The following is a 23,323-nucleotide window of genomic DNA, read 5'->3' on the forward strand; positions in this document are numbered from 1 at the left end:
GAATTATAAGTATAAAATTGGATTTTGCAGGGGCTAAGGCGTGTTCATAAGTGTTGCATAATCCTGTTACTAAACATTTACTCTCAGAGGGTGGCTCATGTATGATTAACTGCTTTCACACTATTTGACAGGAATTAGCTTGATAGTGTGCAATTCAGATGGGTGTCCTTGTTGCTATGACAAATGTTGTTTTATATTAGTTTTACCAATCATACAATAGTCCACAGTTTTTCTTTTATAAAAAAATACACAGCCAATAATCAGATTGTGAAAAATATTAAATAACATTTTACTTTAACATTCTGATCCAACATATTTCAAAGAAGTTGCATCAGTACATATGGTACTCTGACCAGAATCTGAACAAAAATTGCTTTTCATTGTTTTAATTCTCCCCCTAAGTTCGGAGTAGGTGCATGTTACTGTCTATTTACATGAAGGAATAGGCACCCAGTTCCATCCATTTGGTATTTCACACGCAAATCAATTATTGCACAATAAGCCTCAAAAGGGCATGTAATTAATGAGACCATTTTTAATTTAACTCCCAATATTCGCTTTAACCCTCATAGAAAAATATAACCGTCAACAGAACCTGAACATACAAAATCAGGTTTCACATTACATCTTTCTTCATTAGCTTAAATTGAGATTAGGAGCAGCCACGTGTGTTGGGTTTTGTCACTGCAACCAATCTGCTTTGGCAACCTTTGGATAGTTAAAAGGAGATTCCTTGAGTAGTCTCCAGACCATATCATCATCATCAACACTTTCTTCCCTTCACTTCACTTCACTTCCAGTTGTTTGCTGCTGTCTATGAACCTGCACAGACCATCAACTGTATAACTCCACAAGTAATGACTGTGCAGTCAGTCAGTCTTAGGTTCTCAGTTCCAGCATTCTATAAGACACTGCAAAGCAGCGAGGGGATCATTTTAAAAATAAACTACAAAAAGGCAGCCAGGTCATGTTAGACAACAGTTTCCACCCCGACCAGCTTTGGTGTGAGAATACGAGGAGTGACACCATTGTTCAGGTCTTCTTCAAACTCCAGCAATTGTCCCATGAAATTGAGGTTCGGGGAAATAATTGGTCTTTTTCCTTTCACAAATTTGTAGGCATCGGTCATGGTCATCCGTGTGTGCTTCATCAGGTAGGCGATAACTACAGTAGCAGAACGAGAAACACCAGCTTGACAGTGAATGAGAAGCCCCTTGCCGCACTGGTGTGCTTCCTCTGAAAGCAAAGGAAAACAAAACATGTTAAATGCTATGTCAGAATATAAAGTTAACCACTTCCAATATGTTTTGATGATACAGAAAATAATTAACATTGAATGCGCATCTGAAGACAGATTCATAAAAAAGTTTAACTGATGAAAATAAGAATGAGAAAGGATGGTGCAACATATGAACTCCATAATTGTTACCTTGTTTGTTAATTATTTGAAACTGCATATCTTTACCTTTCAGTCTTTGCCTTTCTATTTCCATTTATCTAATTGTATGTGTACAGGATTTTGAAAATGGCTGAAATTACTGCAACTTTATTTTTAGGTCATCAGCAAATCGGTGTTATCTTGGCCATTTATCAATATTAAACAAGATAATATTTGAACACTGGTCCTTTTGGGACTCTACACAGGACATTGTAGAGTGGCATTATCCATACCAACTGCCCATTTCCAAATTCTAATCAGTTTCTACTATGAATTGACGGGTTAATAGACAATATCTTTTCCCTGAAGTGGGGGAGTCCAAAACTAGAGAGCATAGGTTTAGGGTGAAAGGGGAAACAAATTTAAAAAAAAAGGGACCTAAGAGACAACTTTCATGCAGAGGTTAATGTGCAATGGAATGAGCAAGTGGTGGAGGCTGGTACAATTACAACATTTAAATTACAACATTATCTGGATGGGTATATGAATAGGAAGTGTTTAGAGGGATATGGGCCAAGTGCTGGCAAATGGGACTAGATTAGGTTAGATATCTGGTCAGCATGGACGAGTCGGACTGAAGAGTCTGTTTCCATTCTGTACATCCATGACAAAATTCATATACCTTTTTGTTTAAGTAAAAGTTTATCATGTAGAAATTTGTCCAAGCTTTCTGAAAAAATGAAAGTTGAGCAGCAATATGGGCAAAATAGATTTTTGAGCCAACAAAAAGTAAAGAATATCTGCAGTAAATGACTGGCTTCATATAAAATGCCTCAAACTACAAAAAAAAAGAAACTTTCATTTGAATTTAGCAACACATTCACCTGAAACATAATGGTTGGCATTTGACAAGGTCTTCAAAAATACAATTTGTTCTTAATTTTTCAGAATTCAAAACATGGGCCTTGCTCTCCGTACCATTTATAACTAACCACCACGCAATTAGAAATGCCAACTTTACATATGGACTTAGAACAAATTTGAAAAGGAATTTCTGGTCTCGGAGATACAATACAGAGAGGTCTGGAACCAGTAGGGAAGCATTTATTTCCTGATCAAAGAAACATCTTTGCACTTGTCAAAATAACAACTAAACCCACTCAACTCTAAAGCTCAACAACATTCCAGGTTTTCTGATCACTTCTGCCAAGCAAAATCTTAATGCACAATACTATCACTGATTATCAAGAGGTTCATAAGGGCAGTGCAGAATAAGTCTAACACATTTGGTAGGCTCAGTGAATGACATATCAAACAAACAGTCTACTCGAGCATAATAAATACAATCAATCCTGAATTTTAGATGCTGTAGCAATTGAGCAGCTGCAATAATCGTACGTGCTCACAGATAAAAGCAACAAAAACACAAACACTATGAAGAAGAAATCTCCAGCACCAGTGACTTAGGGTACATAAAGCAGCTTTACAGAATATGAACTTAGAAATTTTGATTGACCTTGCAATTATTTGGTGCACTTACCACTGCAATTTATGGCAGGCTTTAATGTATATTGCTTCCTCTTAAAATAATAAAATGAACAATAAGACCTGCAGATGATGTTCCCTAGTCGATCAACAGTTTTAAAAACCTTTCATTTCAATGCTACTGTTTAAATACATGCAGCAGCCTAATTGATAGCATTTTCCAATACACCGAATGGCAAGCCCTGCAAAGCAGCACTAGCAAACCACAAAGAGGAACTGATCTGAAATCTTCAGCCACATAGAAAATGCCGGACGGTGCAATGACATCTTGCTTGAGCCAAGCAAAACGACTTGCTAGCACGGAGAAGCATTCCGTATATAACCAGATAATCTAAAAAATGCCACACCAGCAATTTTCATCAGCAAGGGTCAAGTGGACAAAGTTGGGAGCTGCTGTCTCAACATTGCTGGCACCATTGCAGAGCCGCAATTTCATCTAGTCTGGAAGGAGTCATGAGGGACATTAGCACACACTCATGGTTTGTAGGTGGGAACGATGACAATTGGCAAGTGGTCAAAGGGAAGAACAGCTTTGAGAAAGTATAAAGTGCTTAGATATATCTAAAGTGTTATTCTTCATTGTAGAATTGCAGTTTCTGACCTGATGTGTGTAAGACTGAAATATCATCATGGCTTTGATATGTTCTTCCCCTTTGATGCTCAGCTCAGTCAGTTGTTCAGCTGTTTTAAAACCATAGCAGATAGCAGAGTTTTTAGCTGCATTCAAATAATTTAACAGATTCTGCTGAAAGAAGTTTGTTGACAGCTGTTCAGTGGAATCTATTAAGAATGCGTGGCTGACTTCCCACCCATTAATGGATTCTGCTCATCAGGGGTTGTTGAAACAGCGGACAAGGGGAAGGGAAATGTGTACATTTTGATTGATTTAGGAGCTAAGAGAATAAATGTTGTGTAAGTAGATACTACAGAATGCTGGTTTACTTTGAAAGAAAGTTATGAGCTTCTCAAAGACTTCCCAATATTATAGGGCTTGTGAATTCGGTTTATAGTGAATGTCAACTGAGAGATATTAGAGAGGTTAAAGATGGTATGGAATGGGGATGAAAGGCTGAGATTAGAGGTTCTCTGGGCTATCTTACTGAACAAATGCAGACCTTTCAATCTGGCCACTTTTGAACTAGCCCACTTTCAGTAGCAGACCTGAATCCAAACTGACCCAGCTTCAAATTGATAAAATAGCACCGATGGGCACTCCCGATTGGGAGGTGGGATCGCAACACTGGGAAATCTCCCTGACTACACATCCCATCTGAAAGAAGAAAATCCAGCTCAGGGTACCAATTTCAACATTTGCAACTACTGCCTTCAAGCACAACTTGTTTTCGGAGCAAAGTGCACTGAAGTGTAATTTTAAAGCATTGCAAACTTTCCTAATCCCGCCTTTTGAACTGCACATTGTATTAAGGGGTTTTTGTCAACAGACACTTTGAATGTACCTTTGTTTCAAGAATATGAGAAAGAGTACACAGTAAAAAGAAAATTACCAATGAATTCAAAGGCCTCTTCGAAGTATTGCCTGAGATTCTGCTTGTTGCTATCAGTGGCAGGTAGCCGTTTGTAACGGAAGATACCTTTCTCGTAATGGTAAAGAGGCAGATGGGTAGTTACATTGATAATGTAGCCAACATTCATCCGCTGCATTTTTTCAATATCCTGAGCATCCTGCTCATTTCCAAGAAACAGGAAGGGTAGGATGGGGGTCAGCTCTGCATTTTCAATGTCAGGGGTAGTGGGGATGGACTGAGGTAGTTGAGTTGGAATTGCTGAGGCTGCCCCTGCATCTGGGCACTCCTGAAGTTGCAGAGAATGATCACAGAGATTCTCGTGGTGTTGCTTGAAACTGCTATGTCCACCTTTGGAAAGAAAGAAAATAGAAGTTAGCCACTTGTAGAATTCCACGGCATTCCTCGTCCAGCAACTGTACTGTGCAATACTGCACAACTATCACTGCTCTCAAATAGGACATTTTGGCATTTTAGAAAAAAAATGTAAAAAACCCTACTAGTTCTTCTATTGCAGCACCACACCCTGGCCATAAAAAGTACGTAACATAGAAGGAGACGATTCAATACAATATTTCAGTCTGCTACAGCAATCCAGAATTTATCCCACTTTCATCCTGCTTTCTTCCCACAACCTTCATCTCCATCCACTTCAGTTATTTATCAAACCTCAACCACGTGTTTCATTACCGCCATGCTTTGCAAATGGACTTTTGTGCTCTTTTATACAAATACTGCAAATAAATTGGTCTGTGTGCCTTTTATCAAGTAACCCCCAATAACAAAATTAGCTACAGTGCCTTTTTTAAATACAGTGACAGATTAGTGTTAACAAGGATATGTAGGTCCAAACAGTGATCGATCAGATTACTCACTACCCTGTTTATACCGGAACATTCTGGCCACTGCTGTCGGAGGGTCTTTAGATCGGCAACTGGAGACCCTTCCTTGCTTCAGTTTGCCGACCATTTTTGACGTGTAACTGAGTTCTATGGCATATTATGCCCCTTTTACCTTTGAGATACAACTGAGCATGAAGTAAGTTCTGTCCAATTATGCAGCATTAACTGGCCTAATTTTAAAGTGGGCCACAGGGGTTTTGATTTTTTTAAAAAAAAAGGAGCAAAAGCCCAATTCAATCTTTTGTTTTCACTCCTGATTCCACACAAACATTCTGATGTCCAGAGATTTTTGCGGGACCGTGACCTTGGGTTCACTTCCCGACTCCAATTGCCAGTGTACTCCATATAGGACCCAGCTGGTCCTTTAGTGGAATGTATTACTATGGCAGTCACAATGGATAAAGAGAAACAACTCCTAGTGGGTCACATACCATTCTGAACACTGCAACATGGGAAAGTTCCTGCTGGAATAATGTACAATGAAATAGTCTGTCTTGTAAATCTATAAATGATATGTTGCTACAGTATATCAGGCAGGGAATAAAAGCCAAGACCTTGAGTCTTCTGGTAATGGGCCTCACTTTCAGACCTTGTGGCTATCAATGTTCAGATCCACAATTATGCCATTACAGTATGACACAGGTTTCCTAGGTTTGAATTCCGCACAAGATCCTCAAATATTAAACCAGCTGATCAGGGTCCCACAGGAACACAGACTTTAGCAGCAGAGTGTAGCGTTTCACAAGATGAAATCCTGCACAATGATACCACCATTGAGATTCTCTATCAACATTCCACCTGGAATAATAAGTTTAACTCCCAAACATACTGTACAACACATAGGTTAGACTGTAGCTGTTAAAAATCACTGTACTAGTGCAAGACTGCATTTGAAAATGGTCTATATGGAAGAATACCCATGAGAAGAAAACAGATTCTTGATATTACTCCAATATCTTGTACAACACGGGCAGTGCTTTGGACACAGGACTGCTTTCAGAACAGAAACTCAGTCGGTCCTGTGGCTTTAGGTTTCTTGGATATTTTCAATGAAAGCCTTTAACAACCTGAATTTTAATGTGTGACTGTTTTCTGTGGAATGCATTTGCAAAACGAAGATCATTCCTGTGGCTGTCAATTTATACTTAATTTCAGATAAATTGCTGCCTGTGTTTTTCGAACACGTTTCTAGCCCAGTTTTCACACACTGCTGAACATTTTTACAGAATATCTAATATAGAATGAATGGATATGAAAACAAGTGAAGAACTCTAGTTCTTACCATATTGGCTAGTAGTTGTCAATCAAATGAAAAGGAATTGTGGCCCTTGTATATTTATAATAATGGGCCATAATTTGTTGACAAAATAACAATGAGACGCATTAACACCAAAGAGTGCAGCATTTTTAGGGGTGGGGCACATGCCTGATTAAACTGAAGTGTCCAAGAAGGACTTCCAACATTAGCTTCACATAAAACATCTTGCCAACTACCTCACAGTTAACATGCATTGTATAATAAGACCTTACTTTATCTGTGCAAAGATCTGATAGCTTTGATATGCCCACATCAGTCCAACAGTCCCTTTAACAATGCAATCACTAATCAACCTCACTCACACAGAACATTAATTAGTACAAGTATCGAATCGCATCTCTCATGTTTAAGAGGCATCAACAATAACCAAATTTCAAATCCTTTCTTTAAGGCCATAAGAAATAGGATCAGGAGTAGACCATTGTGCTCGTCAAGCTTGCTCCGTCATTCATTAGACTTATGGTTGACCCAACATTCCTCATGGGCACTTTCCTGTGTTTCCCCATAACCCTCAACTCCCCTACTGATCAAGAATCTATCCCAGTCTTAAAATATACACAAGAACTCTGGAACTCTTGCCACAGAGTTATGGGGAGCAAAGATTGTCAAGCTTCAGAGGAGAAATTCCTCACCTCCGTCTTAAACTGGCACCCCTTCATTCCTGAGATGATGCCCTCTGGTCATGGAGATTCTTTCCACTGAAAATTTCCAATGTGCAGTTCCACTATGCCTGAAATCCTCCAAAAGACTTATTTCATCTGAATTATTTGATTTTTAAATGAAATGAAATTGTCACTCAGAAAAAAAAGTTACGATTACATATGTAATCTAAATTCTGAACAGCTATTAAAAGATAGACTCCATACTTGTTTCACACTCCGAGCACTGGGACCTGAAGGCCGGTCTCCAAACCCAACCCATATCCACTACCCTTCTCCATCCCCTTGAGATGCAATTGACACTGTCCTCTTCCCACACCCTGCAGACCAGACAGCAGCTGTAAAAGTGGCTGACGGCACTTCAATTTCAGAATATGGCAGCTGACCACTGTAGGCTTTTTAAAAAATGGAGTGTGGTCTGCTTTCTTCTGACAGGTTTACACTACGAACATTTGAGGGATCCAGAGTGAAATCTCCTCAGAAATGTGGAGATCACTTCTTCTGTAAAAAGACTGGAGTGGTAATGTGTGAGAAGCTACCACTCTGTGGAAAATGCACCCACAAAGTTCTTTCAAGTTTACAAGTTCTGTAACCATGTTTGGTTGATAATCACCTACACAAATGAATCCTCATGTCTATTTGAACTAATCTGGCTTAATTTCCAATGGCAAGAACCACAGCTACAGTTATCGCAGCGATTACCAGTCTGAAAATACAAAGCATATAGTTTCTTCACATATTCTATTTCTGAAGACAGATAAAATGCCTGAAACTACAAAATGAAGCAGGTTAACCACAAGTCATAAAGAGATGAGCATGCCATTTTACTCTTTACCGAGTTGTTGAAGTCCATTATGATTCTCCTTGACAAGATTTTGGACATTACAAGCTACACAAATGAGGTTTGTGTCAAATTCCTGTTTCCAGAAGGCAGTTTAAAAATATAGCTGATTTTACATTTACGGAAATGCTACTGTGTGATGACAATGTTATTCTGAATGAACAGAAAAAATTCTTCAAAGCGAAGTTCCAAGCAGGCCAGAAAAGTAAGAGAAAAACAAATGCATAACAAAACAAAGCAGCCATGCCCCCAGGCTCAAGACATCTGAAGTGTCAGTAAAATGGTGGGGGAGGGGGAGGGGAGAGGACTAGAGAGAAGAGAGGGGAGAGGCGAAGAGGAGAGGAGGGGAGAGAAAATCAGGCTCCAGTGCCTACCCTGTAGGTTTCTCTACCTCATACTTATTCAGTTTTCCACTAAAAGCTGTAATGATCTCAGCCTCGCACTTCTGCCAAAAAACATTCAACATGCTTCAACAGCGCATGTAAAATAAAATCGTAAAATCAAATCTCCAACTGCAAGATGTTTGAACATAACTACCGCTCCCACAAATTCCTCAAATCATGATTTTCCTTATCCTCCAAAGAGCATTAGCCAAAGTAAAGAATGACACTTGCTGGCTGTAATAACTGTACACTATTCATTTTTAAAAATCTTTTTGTTTTTAAACAGTCATTAAGCCACACCGTTGTCCTCCACATTATACAGCTTCTGTGTTGCTGGAAAAGCGCAGCAGGTCAGGCAGCATCCAGGGAACAGGAGAATCAACGTTTCGGGCATAAGCCCTTCTTCAGCCCTGAAGAAGGGCTTATGCCCGAAACGTCGATTCTCCTGTTCCCTGGATGCTGCCTGACCTGCTGCGCTTTTCCAGCAACACATTTTCAGCTCTGATCTCCAGCATCTGCAGACCTCACTTTCTCCTCAAAGATTATACAGCTTCATTTGACTTGGTCCACAACATCTCAAGCTCAGGGTCTCACGTCTCTCGTCATGACTCCAATATTTCATGTTGGCATTATGCTGATAAATTTACACCAGGTGTCCTCCCAATGGCTTTAACATTAACTCTTCATTCTGGGGCACTGGGCTGTGCACCAATGATTTGCACAATGTTGTTAGCACTTCTTTATTAGGATTTCTAAAATATCATTGAATTTTTCCATGGTTTTATGTATTTTCACTCTCAGGAAATTATGTATCCAAAAACAGTGATCAGTCTTTTCTTCATTTATAGTTCCAAGAGTATTAAACCAATAATGAAACACATTTTAAGAGACATCTAATAAAATAACAATTCAAGTATCAAAGTATTCTGTATAGTGCCATAAGTAGAGATCAGTTGATGTTATTATCCATAAGCAGTCAAGGCTGCTCTAACCATGTGTCTGGATTCAACAATAACCTTCCAGAAATTTCTTCAAAATCAATGTCAGCCAGACCATCAACACCCAAATACATCCTAATGGGTGTGGGATGATATAATCAGCTACAAGAAAAAACTCACATCAGAATTGCAAATCCCATAAGATGATGATGTGTTAAATGATTTTCTACATAGCCAACATGATCGATTCCAGAGCTCATTTGAAATTTATCTCGATGGCAACTGCTTTATCTTCTAAAGGAGACCTGGTCATGTGACTCAGTATTTAACCCAACTGCCTGAAGTAGTACGCAATTTTTAAAAAAGTATCAGAGTTTAGCGGTCAGTTCTGCTTCATATTATATGTACTGACCAAAAGATCCTTAATTCCAGGCAACAAAAAGCAAAGCTCAGGGCCTGTTAAAAGCAACCATGAATCTGTTTTTTGTGCATTCTGCAAGTAAGTAAAGTAGAAGTCACATTGACAAAAAAAAAAGGTTCTCTCAAAAGATCTGAAGAAATTTACAAAGAAACTCTACAATTCAAATGCTGGCTAGCCAATTCACGAAGCCCCAAATGAGATTTCAGACCAACTACAACAACTTTGGACTTTTTGACTTCATTGCAAAAGCAAAGACATCAATAAACTGTTTGCATTTAAGCTGACACTAATTACATACTCCCCTTTGATTTTGTACATTTGCAGATGTTCATGTGTTGAAAGACACTGGCTGGGGAGGAGAGGAGTTCAAGTGTATGAAATAAATCCCAGTTCTGGTTTAACTCTACCAGAGTGGTTTTATGGTCCTTACAAAAGTCTTAGGCCATAAGTAGATGAAGTTAGTAGGGTGCAGAAGAAAGAAGCATGAGAAGACAAAAATAAAATACAGTTGTTAAGAAAAAATAAAATTACCTGCTTACAAACAGGTGGAGAGAATAGGGAGGGAGATTTGCTTTGACACATTTCTACTCTGGACAAATATCATGACCCTAATTACAAACTGCTTTTAAAAAATGAGTTTGAAGTCCAGTTAACATCCAACTAGATAACTGTTTAATACATTCTATCTTTCAGTCTCACATGTACTTGCAATAACCTCTCATTGAAACATTTCCTGGTTTACTTTCTGAATTTGCCGGTGATGAGCTATTTGTTTTACCTTTTTTGTTTCATTGTGATTTTCATTTTTAATTAATAGAATATCAGAAAGCTAACAAGAGGAACTGATAGCTCAAATAATTATAACAGGAATATGGTGGAATTAATGCATGTTAATCATACAAAAGAGAAGTGAGTCATTACACTCCTCAACATGAACCTAAATCTCTTTGGACTTTTGTTTTTAGATTTTCACCATTCAACAGAACTGGGATCTACAAATTTAAAGCAAAACGAATGCCCCACGGTTAACTAGTGAAATGAATCCATTACAGTTTCATTTATGCACTTCATTCTTCTTGCAATTTTCTGTTCCAACTATGTTACACACTACAAATAAAACAGTCAAGATTAGAGTGTGCTGGAAAAGCACAGCAGGTTAGGCAGCCTCCGAGGAGCAGGAAAAAAAAAACAAAAAACAAACAAAAAAATAATTAGGCGTTTCGGGCAAAATGATTTTCCTGCTCCTTGGATGCTGCCTGACCTGCTGTGCTTTTCCAGCACCACTTTAATCTTGACTCTAATCTCCAGCATCTGCAGTTCTCACTTTTGCCACAAAATAAAAACAGTGTCATTGGCAAACTTAGATATACCATGACGTTCTCTGGGTCATTATTAAATATGGTGACTAGTTGACACCCTTGTACAGATTCTAATTATTTCCTTCCAAGTAGGACTTACTTACGAAAGGTTCTGCAAAATGTCAGGGAAAAAAAAAGTGTTAAAAAAGGTAGGGAAACCAACAATCTGCTGAAATGCATCAAGTAGTGTTTTCCTGTAGCATGTCTTGCAATAACACAAATTGATCTATTTTCTCCTGTAATGACACCAATTCTTCCATACTAACTAGCTTCAAGGCAATAATTTACTGTTTCTAACATTGCACAATAAAAGTAAACAAAGGGTACTATCTACTGAACTTAACGTGAAAAATAGTGTTACTGTAGCATTTTCAAACCACCAGTGCACCTAACTAATGGACAATGTGACTATACCAAGAATAAACCACTGGTCACTTGAACATGCTTCATTCTGTGGTGAGCCATTACATCTCCTGTAAATAGTAATTCTGGTTCCTTTAACATTTATCTTCTATTCCCCCATTTAAACATTCCAATTGAACTTGCATCTAGTGAGTTCCATCTCCAGATTCAAATATTAACCTTTACCTTTCTTACAGTGCTCCCTCGGCACAACTAAATGAACTTCAGATTAAAAAAAAATAACTCTGGTTCTATAACATGCAGTAAAATATCAACAGGGTTACAAATCAGTCTTGGCCCATTTGCATCTAGGACTTCATACACTCAAAGTAAGAGACTGGAGGACTTGATATTTTCTAATCAACTTGTTCAGGGATGTTGTTACACCCCTCCAGAACAGGTGAAACTTGAACTCAGGGATGCTACCATGGTACCAAGAGCCCCATCCAGACTGGATGACCAATGGAAACTGGTTAATAGGTTTCAGGTCATTAGGCCCTTGACTTCATATTCACAAAAGGGTCTAATGGAAATTTGAAACCTTGGCCTTTGAAATAGCAAATTAAAACTAATTTGAGAATACAGTGTGAAAGATGGCTCCATTTTGGGAGCTGCACCCACATAATTTTCCACCCCAAGCCATTGATTTCTCTCAGTGTGTTGCACAAAGATGCCTGTTACAAAGTCACCTCAGTACTTCTTCCTGAATGTCCACATGAATCATCACTCATGTCTTTAAAAAAAGGTAGGCAAAAGGCAAACAACCACCTTTTTGGAGTCAAATCCAGATTGGACTTCACTTTAAAATGGAATAAATGAAAAAACAAAACAAGTCAGGTATAAAAGGCAAGTCAAATTTGCCAAATTGAGAGAGAGTCATAAACCAGTGACACAGAAGTGCACAGGGAAAAAACAATTGGAATGGAGGAAGACTATTTATGAGGTTTAATTGTTACGATGTTCATATGGACATTATTTGATTGGGGACCTTTGGGATAGGTTCCTTTTTGTCTCCTTTCCTTTGATTTTCAGTCACAAGCTACCATCTGTAGGAATGCATTCTCCCTTCCCCTAACCTATGACTATGAAAAGGACGAGGAACTCACCACATGTTGTTCTCCCATTCAGTTATTTTCTTCACCCAACGATAGGGTAATGCAACACCCCTTTTCCTTAATATGGCTCAGCTTTGGAGCACACCTCCATTTTAAAATGTTAACACATCACCATAATTTCTTCCATATCAATCTGACCGGAACTTAACCTTTAGTTGTTCTGTTTGCTTAAGTATTTCACTATCAAAGAAAACACTATTTTGGTCCTAACCACTCACCCTGCTATTTGAGAAAAATTACTATAAATAAACATATTTTCCTAAGCTCATGAGAAAGTGAAGGATATATTTTAGCAAATGTGGAGTGAAATAATTTAAGAATGGTTCTTTCAGTTAATAAAATAAGCTATTCAGTAACAATGTAAATACTATCGACCAAAACCATTAAGTTTTGACCCTGTCAAAATAACCTGTGTGACAGCTTTTCTCTTGGAGGTCTTTCAAATGCTCAGGGGTTATAAACAACTGGGTTAGCTTGTGTTAATATTGAAAATTTTAAATGAAGTCCTGATACAGTGGCTGTAAATTTAAAATTTAACCAAAGATTGTTACCCCAGGTTCACATAGCTAGGACCTTGTATCATATACACACTAGCATTTAGACGTCAAAATGCAGACCTGCCTTTTGCAGAATTAAAAAAAACATATTTTGGTCTACTAAAAGATCCATTAAGTAGATCATTTCAGACATAATCATACTGACACGAAATTCCTAGCCTAAACCAATAACAACAATGCATGATACTCCTCCATGATAATAACCTCTTCCTTACCCCCAAATGAGCTTTTAACATTTGATAGAATTAAAAAGGTAACAATAACTGCCTATAATGGGACACCTACAAAGTCCAGTTCCACCTGATGTTGAATGATGGAAGTCAGAAGTGTATATTTCCTAACACAAAAAAGTTCTCACTTTCAAGGGAGTTTGCTATTTTAACACACAGTCTGTAAGACAGTATGTTGGAAGAAGTTAAACTGCAGTGGTCTGACTTCTGCCTGTCATAGTTTTAGCTATAGTTTCTTTTTTGACAGTATTTGTGCTGACAAACTCTAACCATTTCGGTTTGGTTTTGGGAATTTTTTTTTTTAAAAAAGAACTTACTTCCCTCTCATTCATAAATGCTTCTTCCTTATCTAGGGATAGATCTGGTTGAGAGTCCTCCTATATCTAGTTGGCAGTGGATACAAACAATGACCTGAAACAGTTGGTTCTTCACCTCAAAAAAATGCTTTAAGATAAGGCCTCCCAGACCCATAACTGGAAGAAAAATGGTACAAGAATTGGAACCTCGTCCAGGCCATTGGAGTTTAGTCTGACAGCAGCTACTGGCACCATGATCTTCGCCCCACCTGAACAGCAATATTAATAAAATACTATCCCATTACACATCACCTGGTCCTACATCACTGAATACATGCCATCATTGGAGTTCCAATATTTTGAGCCAACGTGCGACTACTTTGTGGGATCATTCTTAATGACATGGACTGTAATGTCTCAAAAAGGCAGCCCAACACCACTTCCTCAGAACAGCTCGGGAATGGAAACAAATATCAGTTTTACCTTCTACAGTCCCAGAATAAAATCTTCCCTTAATTAATGTGGGGAAATATCTTGCTCCTCCTGATTAACTGCATAAGTGCTCAACTGAAATTAAGAACTCATTAACTAGGGAACCAGACTGCTAATGAAATGTAGCAATACACTTGGAGCTTGCAATACTATAAAGACAATGGATACAGAAACAGGTCATTGAGCATATAAAGCTTAACATGCCATTCATATGGCTGAGCTGATAACCTTCAGCTCTACCTTCCTGCTTTTCTCTCCATTATGCTCGATTCTCTTATTGATTAAAAACCTGGTCTCTCACAGCCTTGAATATTCTTAATTCGGCACTCTTGACTGCGCTGTAGAGAATTTCACAGATTCACTCTAAAGAAATGCCTCATCTGTTTTAAAATGGGCGATCCCTTATTCCAAGATTACATCTTCTGAACCTAGACACTCCCACAGAAGGGTAAAACAACCTTTCCATGCCTACTCTGTAAAGTCTCTTAAGAACTCTGTATATTTCAACAAGGGCACCTTTCATTCTAAATTCCAATGACTATAGGCCCAAACTACTTAACCTCTCTTCAATAATAGTCCCTCCATACCCTGAATCAACATGGTGAAGCTTCTCCGGACTGCCTTCGAAATCAGTATATCTGGAAAGTGGGATTAGAATAGTTGGGTGGTTGTTTTTATCCAATACAGAATCAATAGGCTGATGGAACTTTTTCCTATGCTGTAGAGCTTTAGGACTCTTTCCTTAGATAAATGGCCCGAAGTTGTTCACTGTATTTCATTTGTGGTCTGGCTTGTGCCTTGCAGTTTTAGTAAGACTTCCCCATTTTTATTGTCCATTCCCTTTGAAAAAGGCCAATATTCCATTTGACTTGCCAGTACCTGCTGAACCTGTATGCTAGCTTTTTGAAACGTATGTGTAAGAACTTGCAAATCCCCATGCTGTAATTTTCTGCAGTTTTTCTCCATTTAAATAATAACCAGCTCCTCTATTCTTCCTGCCAATGTACATACATCATATTTTATTCCAATTATCAAGTTTTTGCTCTTTCACTTAACCTATTCATTCATCAGAGATATTTCACTACTATTAATGGAATAAGCATTACATCTATTCTGCTTCCTGTACTTCTTGCTCTTTTCATTAACATTAAAAGTCGGCCTCAAAATTGGACAGGGCCTGAAAACAATTATGAGCATCTGTGTAATTAAGCTGCACCAGTGGTTTCCCATACAGGTAACGTACAAACTTCACGCTATCTACTTAATTACAGCCACCTTTAAATATGTTGGTTAATGGCTGCAAATCTCTTGCCCGCCCCTCCAAGCTTATAGACCGCTAACATCACTTGAATCAAGCTCACTATTTAAAACCACTTTCTGACTGGAGCAATTGCTGGAACTGGTTGCCGAAGACAGCACAATCAAGCAGAAAGCTGGACAACAGAGGAGGGAAGAGAGAACATGCTCCAAGCTTGTCTAATATAGAATGGGGGAGAACACCACAAGGATTGAAGAAGTGGTTCTCCAGCCGTAGGGATCCAGATAGACTGTGGGCATAAGCAAAAGGAAACAGACAGTTGTGGCAGTGAATGACAGATACTGCTCCAAGCAACTGGATGCAGCGTCACAAGAAATTCAAATCGGAATGGTTAAGATTAGTGAACCTCCATTTGAGTTCACATCAACTGCTGTGTCTCACTGCTGTATTACCCACCTACCAATGGTACATCAGTCACGAGCCCCCACCTCTCATTCATTGCTTCATCACACCCTCTCTTTTCTGCTGCAGGCAACACACCCTCTCCAGCCAGTTCTACCCCACCCTCAATCTCTCACCTCAGTTTGTAAATAGTGCCAACTATTCTTAAGAAACAAAATATGCTATCTACATCACCCTCACTGACATCTGAACTTACAGGGCCAAGTGTTGGATAACAAGCAGCTTTATTTAAAGTTTAAAATTCACAAATCAACATGGCCACCTTCATTGAAGCATCCCCAGCCTAGGCCCTAGCAAATATGACAAAGCTAAAAAAAAAAACAAAAGTTAGCATCTATATACCTAATTCTCCTCCGCACAATTGCTTCCCCAAACCATTTTCATCCCCTCAGCAAAAGTCTCTCTGTGCCTCCCACCTTTTAGAAGTCAGAGAATGCAAGCAGGCCAGACAGTGCTGCAAGAGCGAGAAAAACCAAGAAGATAGGAGAGGTCCTTCTTTCTGACACTCTCAGCCTTTAATTGTATTTAACTCCATTAGCATACTTGCAGACCCAATCAAGATGCAGTCTCCAATGTCCAATGTGAGCTTCAAGAGCAGCACAAACAGAAACCACTCAATGTCCAGGTGCTGAGCTTGTTGCTTGGTGAAATCAGACTAGTACCCTAATGGCTACAGATACTGGAGTTCAAAAAGGTGTGTGCAGTGTCAGAGCTGTTTGCCTCCAACAGGCTGTGGAATTAGAGTGGTTCTTTGGAGCGCCTCAGTTTAAAGATGACTGAGGTGGGGATACATTCTGCAACACAGCCTACTTCACCAATTTTAGGGTCAAGTGGTTTGTGCAGAATCCTTTATGTCAAGGATCACCCAGTAAACTTCAGATACTTTTAACTCTGGAAACCACAAAACTCTGTCTTTGCATCAAGAGCCAGTACAGAATTCAGTAAAGTGACCTGAAAAGTTTGACATCCACTACAATTGCTGTGGTGGTGGGAGTCTTCCTTATTACTAAGTACATGTTTGTCTGTGCAAGATTAAGGGAGTATAGTCTGGATCACTAGACTGAAAACAACTGACAGCTTGTATCAATTCAGGATTACCCACTGATCAATCTGCTGACTCTGCAGATTTATGGTGAAGTAGTTCTATGCACACACAGCGATGCCCTCAAAATGCCATGCACTATAGGATGTACACTATGGAGGCAAATCATACTCAGTGCTAAAAAGGAATAAACAAAATTAGGGCCATGGAGCCCAATTTCACTCTTTTTATCCAATTTAGGCTGTAATTACTTAGAGATCTCCCAATGGGAGTTCACGCTCACTTAAAAAAAAGTGTTCATTGTCCTTCACAAAACAGTACAAACATTCGTTAACTGCATTTTGAACTATAAAATTTGACATCTCCAGGCCAAGGATCATATCGTTAAAATCTTCAATATATGGTAATTTGGACTCATTTTCTAACTGGTTTCACCAATATATTTTGACACCTGAACAATATTTAAATGAGATATTAAAAACTCTTGACAGACTGTTTAATAGTGAAAGACATAATTAAATCCTGAATGCTCTCTTTAATAGGAATCTATTCAAGACACCCAATCCACTGATATCACACACGGTTAGTTCATTCAGAAAAAGGTAGCAGTACAGTCCTTCATTAAAGTACCAAATGAGACTATATTTTTGAATTTCAAGAGAATTAGCTGTACCATTAGCCAAGTTATGATATCAGCATTCACTAATAGTGTGGAAAACTGCTCTGTTATGTGCTGTACATGAAAAGCAGGTCAAATCCAACCTAGTCATTTGCTGCCCTATTAATCTATTCCTCTCAAAGTGATGGAAGGGGTCACTGCCAATCCTATTAAGCAACACTTGCAAAGGAACAACCTGCTCAGTGATGCACAGCTTGAATTCAGGCAGAGTCTATTGGCTCCTGGAACTCAAAAAGAAGCCTTGATACAAACGTGGACAAAAATATGTACCTCTCGAGGCGAGATCAAAATGACAGCCCTCCAATGGTGGGCGGCACGGTGGCACAGTGGTTAGCACTGCTGCCTCACAGCGCCAGAGACCCGGGTTCAATTCCCGACTCAGGCGACTGACTGTGTGGAGTTTGCACGTTCTCCCAGTGTCTGCGTGGGTTTCCTCCGGGTGCTCCGGTTTCCTCCCACAATCCAAAAATGTGCGGGTCAGGTGAATTGGCCATGCTAAATTGCCCGTAGTGTTAGGTTAAAGGGGTAAATGTAGGGGTATGGGTGGGTTGCGCTTCGGCGGGTCGGTGTGGACTTGTTGGGCCGAAGGGCCTGTTTCCACACTGTAAGTAATCTAATCTAATCAATGAACTTCTCTCCATCATGAGGGCCAAAGTGATAATGTTTGTGAATAATTCCAAAAAGGTCAGCTCCATTTGCAACTTCACATTTTGCATACGGGCATTAGCTGTTAAATGTTACAGGTTAGAGTGGTGCTGGAAAAGCACAGCAGTTCAGACAGCATCCAAGGAGCAGGGGAAAAAAAAATAAAAATCAATGTTTCGGGCAAAAGCCGTTGATCAGGGATACCCTGATGAAGGGCTTTTGCCGAAACGTCGATTTTCCTGCTCCTCGGATGCTGTCTGAATTGCTGCACTTCTCCAGCACCACTACTCCAGAATCTGGTTTCCAGCATCTGCAGACACTGTTTTTACCAAGTTAAATGTTACATACCACTTAGCAGCCAGGCAGTGATCACCACTAATAAAGCGAGAATCTAACCATCACCCAGTGATGTCCAATGGTATTACTGAATAGGAGAAAGGTGAGGACTGCAGATGCTGGAGATCAGAGTTGAAGAATGTGGGGCTGGAAAAGCACAGCTGATCAGGCAGCATTCAAAGAGCAGGAGAATCGATGTTTCGGGCACAAGCCCTTCATCACGGAATACCCATCAATGCCCTGGAGGTGATTAATGACCAGAAACTGAACTAGACCAGCCACATATTGCGCTGTGGCTATAAGTGCCAGTCAGGAACAAGGAATTCTGAGTTGAGTAATGCACCTCTTGTCTCCCTATTCCAAATCAGGAGTGGATGTATGACCTTCCTTGTCTGGCTAACTGCAGCTTCAACACCAAACAAGCATGGCACCTTCCAAAACAAAGTACCCTGCTTGTTGGCACCCTGTTCATCACTTTTCACATTCATTCCCTTCACCAATGGCAACAGTGTGTACCACCTACAATTTGCATGCAGTAAGTTAGCATGGCTCCTCAAACAGAAACATCCAAACCCACAACTTCTACCACCTAGAAAGACAAGAGTAGCAGATGCATAAATACACCATAACTCACAGGTTCTTTCCAAGTAACACTCTATCTTGAACTGGAACTGTAATTGCTATCCCTTCACCTGTTGCCAAGCCAAATTTTGGAACTTCCTAACAGTGCTTTGATGTTCCTGCCTCAAGGACCGCAGCAATTCAAGAAATTAGCTCATCCCTTTTTCCACTGTATTAGAGACAGGCAATAAGTGCCTGCCTAACCAGTGATACCCACGTTCCACTGAACAAATAAATGCAAGGAACAAACAGGTTCATGGCCAGTTTTCACTTACACCTGATGGCAACTGGTATGAGTAGGAGAGTTTGATGGTCAAAATAATTTGTACCCTCAGTTTCCATTGTCCTTTTAAAAGGATAAGCACCTTTTGACTGGCTTAATTGTTTAAAGCTGAAAATGTGTTGCTGGAACAGCGCAGCAGGTCAGGCAGCATCCAGGGAATAGGAGAATCGACGTTTCGGGCATAAGCCCTTCTTCATTCCTGAAGAAGGGCTTATGCCCGAAACATTGATTCTCCTGTTTCCTGGATGCTGCCTGACCTGCTGCGCTGTTCCAGCAACACATTTTCAGCTCTGATCTCCAGCATCTGCAGACCTCACTTTCTCCCTTAAATTGTTTAAACCAAAACAAAAAGTAGCACTGAACAGACCCACTTGGTCTAGGCGTTGAGTCCTAGAGGAGTGTTCTGGAAGTCATTAAATAGAAGTTCTAAAAAAGTTAAGGAGAATTGTTGGGCAGGAGCGGCAAAGTGTGAATGCCTGTTTGTCAATGTATTCACTTCTGGCTGCACAGACCATTCTGAAGGCCGTTCCCTCCAAGGCAATGGATGGAGATTGAAGTTTTTTTGTCATCAATTGTATTTGGTACTGATGAACTGTATTTAATGTTTCTCTGATTATGCACCTACTAAGTTTCTGGTACTCACTATATTCCTTAGTATCTCCAAAACAACAATAGTTGTGTTACATCCATTAGCGCAGAATGAAAAACAAACAAGCAAACAGTCACAAGCTTGGGAGTGTGCAGTTGATTTTTGTTTAGTTTTGACAGAGCTGTAAAAGGGCTGTTATACATAAAACACAAATAAATTAGAAGCAGGAGTAGGCTTTTGGGCCCCTCGAGCTTGGTCTGCCAGTCAAAACGATCATAGCTGATTCGATTGTTCCTTCCTTTAGTAGTCAAAGCAATGTAAATTGAGGAGGTACACTACCTCATTTGATGTATAGGACCATCAGTCTTTTGGGGGGGGACATTGACTGCAAACCATTCCCCACTTCCCGTTTTGTACCTCAAGAGAACAAGGTCTGACGCAATCTCCCTGATGTTTGTTACATTTCTAGCCATCATCCTTTTCGTGCAGATGGTCACTTCTTCCAGTACCTTTCTTTTTTTTGTTTTAAAAAAAATGACAAAAGGGAGATTTTATAACTACAAGGCTTTCATTGTATGATTTTACTGTCTGCGTATTCAGCAGTCTGACAGCCATATGAAATATTCTTTCCTCTGTTGAAGTTTTCTGCCCCACATTACACCCACCACCTCCCAATTTCTCACCCAAGTTCAATTGCTTAAACTGCAGCGATATTTCAAATATATTTAAATTTAAATTTGAAATTTATGGCAGTGTCTACTCCAAGACATCTTAAAAAATGCATGTCTTAAGTTTGTATTCCCAAACAAATTTTCGATAAACTAAAAAAAGTACACTGTTTTAAAACAAAATATATGATATACAGAGGAGCTGAGTTAATTGATCCTGGTGAGCTCCAAGGAATGAGGAATATAAATTCAGAACATATCATTGATTGATAATATATATGTGTAGTTAACCCAACATCTTTAACCACATAAAGATAGGTCCCTGAAGCACTCAAACATGTGACCAAATGAAAGTGGTTTTACAAATATTAAAGTTGAGAGTTCAGGCTTGTATTATAATTAATTTCGAAGCCCAGAAATAAGAATATTTCATCAACTTTGGGTTAAGCAGTCACCAATTTTTGTATACAAATAGTCAAGCTGACTCTTGGTCAGACAAAAGATATGGCATTTTCCAAAATATGCATATAATTTGCATAGGATAATTATGCTAAATTCTGTTTTTTTTTGAAAAGCAAGTTAGACATGTGCCTAGCACCACCTGTTAGGATTACATCATTTACCACCACTTGTGGCCCTGCCTAAACAAAGTATGATCATTTGTATTGTTAGTTTTCAAGAGGTTGATATCATGCCAACTGATGTCATTGTTATTATCTAGCTCCACAGCATTTCCATAGTAACAAGACAGGTGGAGGGCTTCAAGTCAATGTCAGAAAGAAAAAGGAGCAAAATTACTTTGAAAGACCAAGCCCATATGTTCAGGGAACCACTCTCCTGTAAATAAAATTTAAGATTCACAAAAGGGGATGACAATGTCCCATTGTTTCCTTTACTGGCACTTGCAAGCCAAAGTGGGCAGTTTAATCATGCCCATCATGATTCATTACACATACTGGATTTAGTCTTCCCTTATTCGTAAATCAGCCTTAAACTGCATAACAGCTCTAAAAGACAGAATATTTCATTCTCGACCCAAATACTTTCAGTATTTTTCCAAATATACTAATTCCATGTTACATAGAATACTTGATAAGGTAATATTTCAGTCTTCACTTGGCAGAGCTGTTACTTAAATGGCATATACTTAAGATATACAGTACAAGAAACAGCAACATCAAAAACTTGGATTTTTAAAAATGTATTCATTCACATGACAAGGGTGTCACTGGCTAGACTAGCATTTATTGCCTATCCCTAATTGCCCAGAGGGCAATTTAAGAGTCAACCACATTGCAGTTGATCTGAAGTCACATGTAGGCCAGACCAGGTAAGGATCCACATGGGTGTTTCCAACAGTCGCAATGGATTCACGATTATCATTAGGTTTTTAGTTATAGATTTTTGTATTGAATTCAAATTCTACCATCTGCCACAGTGGCAGTTGAAACTAGCTCCCCAGAACGTTCCAGGTCTCTGGATTAACAGTCCAGTGATAATACCACTAGACCATTGCCTTCTTGCAATGGCCTGTTTGACAGGACAACAAATTTCTCAGTTTCTCTTTCTACCATTGGGACCTCTGGAGCCCCCTGTGTGACTCAACATTGACAAATATATTGTGGACTGGGAGTACGTGCAATGCAAGTAGATGGACCTAGATCTTCTAATACATCATTCAAGTTGAAGTGAAAGTGTGTGTAAGCAAAATTACAAAAAACAACCCATTTAGAATCCCTACAGTATAGAAACAGGCCCTATGAGTCCACACAGACTCAGACCCATTTGCTTGCCTTATTACTCTACATTTACCCATAACTAATGCACCTACCCAACAGATCCCTAAACATTATGGGCAATTTTAGCATGGCCAATTCACTTAACTTGCACATCTTGGAATGTGGGAGGAAACCCATGCAGACATGGGGAGAATGTGTAAACTCCACACAGACACAGTCGCCCAAGGCTGGAATTGAACCTGGGTGGCTGGCACTATGAGGCAGGAGTGCTAACCACTGAGCCACTGTGCTGCCCTAAATTTGTCTTGTTCATATTGTTTTCTAACCATAGAGATGATCTGAGTGACAAGGGCCATCATTTTAAAATTATAAACAAAGGAATGAAGAACAGCTAAGAGAAAACAGCTCCTCATGTAAAGAGTTATTACAGCTTGGAGCTCTTCTTGAAGGTGTATGCAGTCTCTTTTAAGAGATGGATACATATTGATCCAAAAAGAAAATATCTATGAGGAATTAGTCGCAAGATTGGTCAAGTAAAGAGACAGTGCATGGAAGATATGCCAAATTTCCTCTCTATTGTAAAATAGCATGGTTTTACTGTAAACATTTGGGTCCATAGACTGAAAGTCAAAAATTCGACCAT

The 23,323-nt window shown here is 39.2% G+C and overlaps 1 protein-coding gene across 1 annotated transcript in view; it reads right to left on the minus strand.

The window, feature by feature from the left end:
• Positions 1-265: 265 nt before the first annotated feature.
• The window catches only part of dusp10 (dual specificity phosphatase 10), a 35,972-nt gene continuing 12,914 nt past the window's right edge, over positions 266-23,323 (minus strand). The window contains exons 3-4 of the mRNA XM_043695903.2: positions 4,429-4,797; positions 266-1,236 (exon numbers count right to left, since the gene is read on the minus strand). Coding sequence (XP_043551838.2) covers positions 971-1,236; positions 4,429-4,797 — 635 coding nt within the window. The 3' untranslated portion in view covers positions 266-970. The remainder of the gene's footprint in view (positions 1,237-4,428; positions 4,798-23,323) is intronic.

This window comes from Chiloscyllium plagiosum, unplaced genomic scaffold, assembly GCF_037043375.1.
Source record: "Chiloscyllium plagiosum isolate Xiang-an unplaced genomic scaffold, Cpla_swu_hap1 HiC_scaffold_10, whole genome shotgun sequence".
Taxonomy (NCBI): domain Eukaryota; kingdom Metazoa; phylum Chordata; class Chondrichthyes; order Orectolobiformes; family Hemiscylliidae; genus Chiloscyllium; species Chiloscyllium plagiosum.